We start from the raw sequence: 10,886 nt of genomic DNA on the forward strand, positions 1-10,886 counted from the left end.
TTCAGTATTCTTATCCCCCAAAATCAGTATTTTGACAAAAAAATCAGTATTTTTACCATGTGAGATAAATATTTTGTATTTTTTCCCAAAAAAGTGTATTTCATAATAAAATGCTTGGCGCACTCGCCCATCACGGCGCTCAAGCTGCATGCAAGCTAAAATGTGCACTGCTCTTGCAGATGAAAAAAAAAAAACATTGAAACTTGTGTATATCTCACCCTGGTTTTTACAAAATGATTGAAAAAAAAACAAGTTACCTGAAATTACATTGATCTAATAACATATTTGTGTACGTTTTACGTTGTTTTTTTTTTTTTAATACAAAAAACGTATTTTTTAAAGAAAAAACGTACTGCCGTATTTTGGTTGCAAAAACGTACTAAATACGGAAAAATCGTACTACTTGGCAGCTCTGTTAAAGGCATGTATGCAATTTACAGTATGAAATCAGATCAGATATAACATCCATTAACCATGGATAACACCCCTGAATTACAGCCCTCGGAATAGCACATTGAGTAAGTAACCCTACGAAACTTTACCAGACTGCGAGGTTGTGAAATATAACATTCTGTGGACCCCCAAATGGATTTTCCCTTGTGATCGTATTTTCCACAGTGCTTTGCTCTTCGGCAAAATAATACCCTTGGGAAAATATAAATCTGGCGGTCCAAAGAATATTATATTACACACCCTGTCAGTCAATATTTGCATATTAAAGGGATGGTCCGGGCTGAAAGTATTTATAGCTTAACAAATAGAGTAGAATTCACTGAGCAAAATGCCGAAAATTTCATCAAAATCGGATAACAAATTACAAAGTTGTTAAATTTTATGAATATTCATTAGGTGGGCTGATGATGTCACATCTCCACTTGTTCTTTTGTATTTTATTTTATGAAATTAGGTTTATTCAATTTTTTTCCTCTAAGAACTAGAAAAATTAGATCGACGATTGATTTAGTGCATTTGATATTTATTGCTGCATCTTATTTCATTATATGAGAGACATATTATTCACACAAGTATGAAATAATGAAAAATATATGATTTTATGTAATAACATAAGAAAACGGAAAGTGGAGATGTGACATCATCAGCCCACCTAATGAATATTCATGACGACTGTTTTCACAAAATATTGCTAAACTTTAAACTTCAATAACTTTATTATTTGTTATCCGATTTTGATGAATTTTCGGCATTTTGCTCAGTGAATGCTACTCTATGTACTAAGATACAAATATTTTCGGCCCGGACCATCCCTTTAATATCAACATAACACTATCAAATGAATCCCTATACACACTACTATTCTATAAAAAAAAAGATTTCCTTCCTTCTTACCATCTATATGCAATATATTGAGTCCTCTTCCCATTTCAATTTGAGGAAATACCCTGTAGAAAGGTAAAGAAAACAAAAAGTATTAAGAAATGAAACCAAAATAAATCATGAATGTATGCATGTGTATGCAAAGCAGGGTTACTTTAAACCAAGATTTGCTTTGCTTACATGAAGACAGATTTAACAAGTACACAAAATATTCATTTTTCACAAACCAACATTAAAGTTTATCCTGCACTAAAACAAACTAAATTTATCAACTTGAATTAGGCAAAAATACTTATCATAATTGTAATTGGAAAATTGATCTATTCAAAACATGTGGTTAAATTACGGTACTCACAATGCAAATGACAAAAAGTTGCTAAATGTGAACATGCAATCTTGATTTTTCTCTGAATAACATTCTGAAATTGGGGATATGACTAGAATACTCTTCGGGGAACGGAGATGTTGCATGTTGTTAATGGGTGACTTTGGGTAAGCATATATCCTAGCACTCCATAAAATATACTGCCTTCTTACCAAGATAAAAATTAATTTCAAAGTAGAACGGCAGAGGTACCAACCTTAACAAGAACATTTCAGTATTTTTTTAAACTGAAAATCAGCATTTCGGTGAGGAAATCAGTATTTTCAAAGAAATACCATAGAACAACATATCAATTGAAACTTTAGAAATCATTATTTTGCATGAAACCATCAGTATCCTTCTCATTTTTCAGAACTTACTACGGAAAACCTGTACTACTTTGCAGCTCTGCTACAGCCATTGTCTTCATTCTGTTAATAAGCCTGTTCACGGTTGTAAACTGCGCACGAGCAGAAAAAGGTCATTGGAGACAACCATGAAGGTGGCTTTCAAATTCACTGACATAGGCATTTGTGATTTGATGATTATTATTCATGTATTCCTTTCAAAATATTTATCACATCAAGCTGAAGAGCAATAAATAGAGCCTTCATAATCACTGGTATTTGATCGTAGCCTAAACAATAGTCAAATGTGCCAAAGGCAGACAATAAAATATATTTCCAAACTTTATCCCTGATGTACTATTCTAGTCACCTGGTCTATACAATGCCTTTTGTTCTTAGAATTTGAATACTCTACCGGTAAAGCTTACGCAACATATACATTTGAAAATGATAGTGCTTATCCTAATGAAAAATCACAAAGGTCATTTGAGAAAAGTTGATCATGAGCTAACCGTGAACTGGCTTATTCAGATTTACCAATGTATTGTGAATCCAGAAGCAATCTGTGTGAGTTCTTCTGAAACCTACAACCCTATTTTTAGATATTTAGGGGAAATCCCCTTTAGTCCCTGTACTCACCCATAGTCATCATCAAGGCACATCTCAGGTCTGTGTTTATTCTGGAAACCAGTTTGTATCCTGTATGCAAACTGACCAACTGGGCAAGGCTCAATGTTACCACACATTGACTTGGTTGATAAGGGGACCTCTGTCCTTGAATTATCTATAAAATAGTGATGAAAATAAATAAAAAATAAGATAAGTCAAAGTGAAACAGGCTACATCTTCTACATGTAGTTTAAGTAAAGATAAGCAATTCCATTCAAGGCTCCATAACACAAATCAAGCACTCGATCACAGGGATGATTTTTTTTTAAAGGCTCTCACTTCGCACTTGCATTAGTATTTTAGTGACAAATGCATTTTGTTCGGTTATAAAGCTTGTTTTTTTTTTACAACTGAATATAAAAAACTTTCAGCTCGCTCTCGCATAATTTGTTTGAGATATGTCCTTGGGATGTAATAAATCCTAAACACATTTGTAAAAGTCCCGTTTCAGATTAGTTTTTTTCAGTTTGTGTTTTGCGCTCCTATATTTGTTCAGTGAGATACGTATCCTCTTCATAAATTTGAACGAAATCGTCCTTATATTTTTGCCTTTTCAGTAAGGCACTCCTTATTTCATTAGTGACAAACGTATCTTATTCACGATTACTAAAAATGCTTAAAATATTCTGTTTTCATGTCATAAATCACATGAATTAAAACTGCAGTTGGTGTTTTTCCACTTGGTTTATTGTTTGGATTAACCTCCCTCCCCCCCATATTGAACAAATCTGGATTTGAATGTTAAAGGCTTGCTGGAGAAGTTTCATTATAATACAATTTATGGCTTTCAACCCACTAAATAAGATTACATTGATCAATCTATCTGATAAGTTGAAGAAAAAAAATCGATCTGACTTATCAGACAGATCGATCAATGTGATATTATTTACTGAGTTGAAAGCCATGAATTAATTATATTATAATAAATCTGGATTCACTCTAGAACATCCCAGAATACCGTTCCATTTTAAAATTTGCACCAACGGGCATGCGTGCCATTGATTAAATACTTAGGTATACTCTCCCACTGACCTTTTCCTACATCATGCCCCTCCATCCTATGTAACTCCTTCCTGAGATTATGAAGTAGGATCTTCTCATCAACGGTGTCAGCCTGAAGATGTGATTTCAGCACAACGATAACCACAGCCAGCACACCTATCACTGCTAGCTGACATGACACTGCAAGGACAAAAATGATACAGTCCAGGATTTTCCAAAAAGGGGGGGGGGCACATTTTCACAGGAAATATTTGACAAGCAAAAAAAAAAAGAAAAAAGTTTTCAACCCAAAATTAAGTCCATTTTGTCAACGAAAAAATTTGACAAGCAAAAAAAAGAAAAAGAAAAAGAAAGGTCCTCACTTTTAAAAGAGGGGCACACTTGTGTTTTAATGGCATTTATAAATTACAAATTTTAATTGTGCCTCTCAAAAGGGGGGGAGGCACGAGCCGGCTCTTGTACCCCAAGACTGCCTATTGAAAATATTTTAAAGCTTGTAATAAAAAAATATGGAAGAAAAGCTTGACCCTCTTGAATGGTACTCCTTTTTGAAAATTTACATGAACCTGTTCCAAAAGACCACCAGGGGGGTGTTTCACAAAGATTTAAGTATGACTTAGAGTCGCACTTAAATACTGAGTTGCGTACGGAATGAAAGGCTTGACCACATTGGTCAGATCGTGTCATGAAGACGCGCACTAAAGCGTATCTATCAATAAGATCGCGCGTTGCATATCATGTACGCGTTGGCATTTAAGTGCTACTTAAGTCATACTTAAATCTTTGTGAAACACCCCCCTGGTCATAGAGACCATTTACTTGTATCGACCTTAGGTTTTCTTCAGGGATGCCACTTCGAATTGCTGAAAAAGTCAGGAAATCATTCATAATGGCCCATTTTTATACATGAACAAGAGTGTCGCTAAGGGGGATATCATTCAAGCAAGAAAAGTGGAAGGTGGCGACTTCACCTTTGACTGTCTGACCTCAATATCAATAGAATTCCTGAGATCTATGCTAGTATCATACACACCAAATTATATGAGCCAAAGGTTAAGTTACACTGAAGTTATCATGTTTACAACTGAAGTTATCACGTTTACAAGGACTGCAGCAGGGTAAGGTGAAAACATGTCACTGTGACCTTAACCTTTTGACCTCAAAATCAATAGGCTTCCTGGGATCCACGCTAGTATCATACACACCAAATTATATGAGCCTAGGTTAAGTTAAACTGAAGTTATTGCGTTTACACGGACTGCAGAAGGGTACGATGAAAATACGTCACTGTGATCTTGACTTTTGACCTCAAAATCAATAGGCTTCCTGGGATCCATGCTAGTATCATACACACCAAATTATATGAGCCAAAGGTTAAGTTACACTGAAGTTATCATGTTTACAACTGAAGTTATCACGTTTACAAGGACTGCAGCAGGGTAAGGTGAAAACATGTCACTGTGACCTTAACCTTTTGACCTCAAAATCAATAGGCTTCCTGGGATCCACGCTAGTATCATACACACCAAATTATATGAGCCTAGGTTAAGTTAAACTGAAGTTATTGCGTTTACACGGACTGCAGAAGGGTACGATGAAAATACGTCACTGTGATCTTGACTTTTGACCTCAAAATCAATAGGCTTCCTGGGATCCATGCTAGTATCATACACACCAAATTATATGAGCCTAGGTTAAGTTCAACTGAAGTTATCGCGTTTACAATGACTGCAGAAGGGTACGATGAAAATACGTCACTGTGACCTTGACCTTTGACCTTTTGACCTCAGTCAATAGGCTTCCTGGGATCCATGCTAGTATTATACATACTAAATTATATGAGCCTAGGTTAAGTTAAACTGAAGTTATCACGTTTACAAGGAAAGGTTAACGGACGGACGAACGGACGGACGGACACCGAGCGTGATACCATAATACGGGCGTATGAAAATGTGTTTTATATATCTGAAAATATGTTTAAAAAGTCTGAATTCAGACACAAGTCTGAAAAGTGACCAACCGGCATCTTTATACAGGTTTGATTCAATCATCATTTTTATGGGCATTTTTTTTGTACAACCTGTGTGTTTCATCCATCTTCAGAATTACTTCATAATCTAAAATTGCATCTTTAAAAAATATAATTAAAATACGATAAACATAATTTGATTGCATCTGCCTCCAGAGATTTGTGATACAAATTAACCTACAGAATTTAAAATCAGCAACTTTCGATAAAACAACTAATAATTCTTGTTAATCTTACATCCAAAAATTGCAAAATACTGATCAAAGATACTAAATTTCATTGCCTGATAGTAAATATGTTTGGAAAATGGGATTTTGTTAAAAAGCCTTTCTATGTCAGGGCCCCGGTAAGGTTAAAATTCAGAGGAAATCAGGAATTTTTCACTATTACTCACAACTGCTTCTCCTAAACCTGCGTAGAAGCCTCATTTTTATATCCCAGCTTCCTCTATGCATAAAGGGTCAAGGGTGTTCTCACTACATCATCAATAAACACAGATCTGTAACAATTAATATAGGAAAAGAAAAAACAGGTTAGATGGGTCAAGATTATTTTACAATACAGAAAATCATAGAAAGAGGATGTATTCTGCCATGACATATTGGGAAAATATATAAATTAATATTCCTTTCCAAACATGGATATTTTTCATTGTGCGTGATTGTCCTTAGAACAAGTAGGTACAAGCATGGAGAAAACTCTCAAATATTGCAGAAATATATATTAATGAATCCAAAAGTAGATAGGGACTTGATAAGCACAAACTAACTCCACACTAAATTTTTTCTTGTTGGCCCGATCAGTCCACCAAAATCATCTATTTCATATTTTGGTGGCCTGCAAAGCAAATTTGGTGGCCCTAAAATGATAAAAAAAACATTACAATTTATTAAAATTAGGAGCCCAACCGGGCAAAGTGTGCGCTTCTACAGAAATTTGGTGGCCTGACTCTCATTTTTGGTTGCCCTGGGCCACTGCTAATGTCGAGCCCTGTGATAAGTGAGTATTTTAATAAATAAAATCTAAGAATGAATTAATAAAGATTTAGTACCCTAGAAAAAAATTCTTTTAATCTGCACCTAGATAAAAGATCAACAAGATACCCCCAAATCCTGGCACTGAATGTGGGGGGATGAGATTGAAATAAAAAAATGAACAAGTAATTGAGTGAATTCATCCATCAAGTGATAATCTTGCTAAACAAGTGGGATAGAATTTAATATTGTATTGCATAGAGACCATAAAAACTGTTGGTAAACCACCTCAAAACCATTCATTTTAAAAAGTAGAATAATTGAATCGATAAAGATTCCACCATGTCAGGCCATCCATAATTGGACTCGTATTCGCTGTTTTCAGACCCTTATCAACATTTTGATAAATTCTATCTCTAATTTATGCATAGAATTTGCCGAATTGTATGTTGCGGTATTTAAAGATTTAAACTATTTATGTTACACTATATTTTGATGATGTTTGGAATCATAAAAAAAATGTATAAATATCATCCTTTTACAAAGAAAACATTTTTTTTTGCTTCCATAAACTATTAAAACTTGATATCCCGGGGAACCCATCTCAACACAAGCAATTTTTTCGTCATGAAATGAATTATTCATAATTTTATTTTCTCAGCAATTGAATGCTCCATTCTTCATAGTTTATGTATGGCGCATATTTTGCCTCACCCATGGGTGCATTACTGCCACCGTGAACAGGAAAATTGAAAGCACGGCGCATGCAAAATTGAAACAAACTCCCACAAATTTCATGAGGATTTACAGGATCAAGTCCTCCTACAAAACTTACCGAACGATGTGAAGTCAATTCCCCCTAATATGATAAATATCCCTCAAATAGCGTCATTTGAGCGTTGATTTTTCTTCTCGTTGACAAAATACGGAACGAGCTTGCAATTTCCCAAATTTTTCACCTAATGAGCTTAAGAGGGCGTGCGATTTATCTTCATATCAAAGACACTACAAGGGAAAGACTAGGCACAAAAACTATTTTACACGTAAATCGATGAAAAGCGTTACACGAAGTCGGCAAAGTGTCAAATCTTTTTACTGTAAAGACTTTGGTGGAACGTTAATTGACAAACGAACGGTAGCACTTGCGGGGCGCCGTTCAAGGTACGTAGAATTTTCAATATTTTTTTTTAATTTGTCATCGCTTTGAATTTTTTCCAAAAAGTATTATCCTCAGCAAAAATAATTAAAAAGTATGTTTTTTAAGTTATTGCATTTATAGGTGTCTATTTTTTATCAAACAATCATGGGAATTGCGCATATAATGAATCAAGAATCTAGTTTAAAAATACTGACAAGCTGAATTAAGGTTGTGAATTGTATTAGCGCCACCAACGACCTTCCTTTTATTTCCGTGGAAGAGACATGCGAAGCAACTTTCCAGGCCAAGGTAAGCGATTTTGCTCTTTTTTATGTGTTTTTTATATATGGCAGTGAGTCCAAACTTCGCGCGTGTCCATACTTCGCGGACGGTCATTATCTAAAAAACTAGCCAATATCCTTAAAATCTGACATCATCAACATGAAAAGCGACCTAAAATTACCCTTTGGTGTAAGTTTCTTTAGGATGAGTTCAGTATTCATGAAAATATTGGCAAAAGATCGGCAAATTTGTCACCATTAGCGCCCGTTTTGAAGAAATCTGATATTCTCAACAAGCATCACGATATCACCATTTTGCAAGCAGAAATCATCAAAAATGTAAGTTAAATGTGGTACTAACCGATTCTATAGCATTTTGCCATCAATCTGATATAAATATTTCACTTTTTGAGCTTGAGTTTTGTTTAAATGTCCACAAAAACTTTGGTCCGCGAAGTTAGGTCACACTTTTTCTGAACGGTTTTCCAGCACAGCGCGCATTCGCCGATCGGAATAGAATTTTGAGATCGCGATACCGGCAAATCCCCTTGACCTACTTTACATTTTCGTTCATGATTTTATAGTTTACGATCTTGCCGTCAATGTGGTAACTATTTCTTGAATTGGTTTTGTATAAATTATGAATATTTTGTGAAAAAATTTAAGCCTGATGAATATTTTTGAAAAGTGCGCGAAGTTTGGACACCCCATCATAAAAAAATATTTGTAAAATTGAAAATGGAACGCTTTTCACCAGAAAATGCCCTGCCCTTGGTGATTAGCGGAATGAGTTTCGGTTAACATTATTCGCGTTATGAACCGATGTTAACCGACAACTCTAAAATCCATAGCGTAAGCACGTTCGTAGTGCGAGATTAGTATAGTAATATACTAATAGTATACTAACCTCGCAATACGTGTGAGTGATTTTGCCTAGCTCTGATATTATTTTGTTTAGATGTCCCCATTTGATCACAACATTTGCAACTTTAGAAACTTAAATTTAGTGACTCAAAGGCTATGTCTCGTCTGCTCTTTATACCGATAGTATCAAGGGATTATCGTTAGGGTTTAGTAAGATGCACTCACACAACATGCGAGGTTAGTAAGATGTGCATAAAGATATGACTAACTTGTCATGTGTTGAGAAACGGGCCCCCGAGCCTTGGCTAGCGGAGTCCCCCCGAGTTTCCTCGCCGCCCCGCTGGCGCGCCGGATACTAGCCCGGTTCATTATTCACACATCTTGTCCCTATAACTCCTAATCATTCTATTCGTTAACAGATCTGCTGTACCTAAAACCACATAGGGAACTTACTCTGGGAAGAGTTCCTCTTGCGATCTGCACCGTCCACAATCAGTAGGCTATGGTTTTATATCGTTCAAAAGATCCTCCAGCCCAGGCCCAATTGATGTTGTCTTTTTCACGTAAATACAGGTACCGGTACGTACCAACCGGATGAACGTAAGGGGCGTGAGCATAAGGGGTGTGAGCCTGTGCCTATGGCGTGAGCACAAATGAATATATATACATATATATATATAATTTATATATATATATATATTTAATGTATTACTTCTTTCCTTTATATACATGGCAATCAAATGGTTATACAACCACGAACTGACAAATATCTTCTGAAAATAGCTTTTGAAAATCTAAACAATATTATTTTATTACAGAAAAATGCCATGTCTAGTACGTCGACCGCCCCTCACTAAGTTTTTTTTCATTTGTTTTTTTATTGGGGGAGGGGTATTCCCCACAGGTATATAGATAAACTTACAAATCACTTCAAGGAACACAATTGATCCTTTCCTACTTTCCTTTCACTAAAAAGGGGAGGGGCTGCATATGTCCATCAAAAGTTTAAAGAGGGTGAGGGAGGATAGCTTTGGGGAAAATTGATTAATGCTACGACTACCACTAGTTTTTATTCCTTTCTTTCACAACAGTTGCCAATGAGCTGTTGTACACAGTAGCGGACCGTGACCCGGAGGAGACAAAGCATTGGAGGGGCACTGTATTGTTTGTGAACAATGCTGTGCCCCCCAATGCTTGGTCTCCTCCGGGTCACGGTCCGCCACTGGTTGTACATGTGGTATAGTTTGTGTTATAAAGAAATAAATATGGTATCAAACCATTTGATTTGATATATATATATGCTCTCATGACATATTCTTTTCCTTGAATTGGGGATCTGTGAGGTCTCAAGTGTTTTTTTTCTCACTTGGTACCGTATATATATCTGTATCTATTCATCCATATGACTTGTGTATCACTTTATCTGTTTTAAGAAATTTTCATTATTTTTCTTTTCCTTCTGCCATATATATTTCACTTTCACTTCCTGATTTTTTAAAATACCATTTGTGTTTCTTCACTTATCGGAGAAAAGCTTTAAAGGGGAAACCAACCATGGTCATAATATGTTGTGTGGGAAAGGAGAAAAATAAGTAAAACAGAATGGTTAATGTTTGAAAGAAATCGGACAAGCAATAAGAAAGTTATGTCTGCGAGATCTCTAAGACTATGCAAATTTCAAATTGGCTTCTTAGTCCGGGTTATAATTGAGCAAGGTGCCACAAGAAAAAGGAGAAATTTTCATATAGTGCTTCTAGACCAGTTTTTTACGCTGAATATGAATATATGAGGTAACCAGGCTGTATCCTGAAAATTAACCCGTGAGGGCGCTTTTTTCAAAATGGCCGCCAAATTTTCAGAACATTTGAATTTTCGTACATAGA

The 10,886-nt window shown here is 35.5% G+C and overlaps 1 protein-coding gene across 1 annotated transcript in view; it reads right to left on the bottom strand.

Moving 5' to 3' along the window:
* LOC129255856 (protein O-linked-mannose beta-1,2-N-acetylglucosaminyltransferase 1-like) overlaps positions 1 to 9,578 on the bottom strand; it is a 40,812-nt gene extending 31,234 nt beyond the window's left edge. Inside the window, exons 1-5 of the mRNA XM_064096451.1 lie at positions 9,457 to 9,578; positions 6,141 to 6,245; positions 3,748 to 3,897; positions 2,686 to 2,830; positions 1,348 to 1,400 (exon numbers count right to left, since the gene is read on the bottom strand). Of these exons, the coding sequence (XP_063952521.1) occupies positions 1,348 to 1,400; positions 2,686 to 2,830; positions 3,748 to 3,897; positions 6,141 to 6,201 (409 nt within the window). The 5' untranslated portion in view covers positions 6,202 to 6,245; positions 9,457 to 9,578. The remainder of the gene's footprint in view (positions 1 to 1,347; positions 1,401 to 2,685; positions 2,831 to 3,747; positions 3,898 to 6,140; positions 6,246 to 9,456) is intronic.
* Positions 9,579 to 10,886: the final 1,308 nt, after the last annotated feature.

This window comes from Lytechinus pictus, chromosome 3, assembly GCF_037042905.1.
Source record: "Lytechinus pictus isolate F3 Inbred chromosome 3, Lp3.0, whole genome shotgun sequence".
In the NCBI taxonomy this organism is placed as follows: Eukaryota; Metazoa; Echinodermata; class Echinoidea; order Temnopleuroida; family Toxopneustidae; genus Lytechinus; species Lytechinus pictus.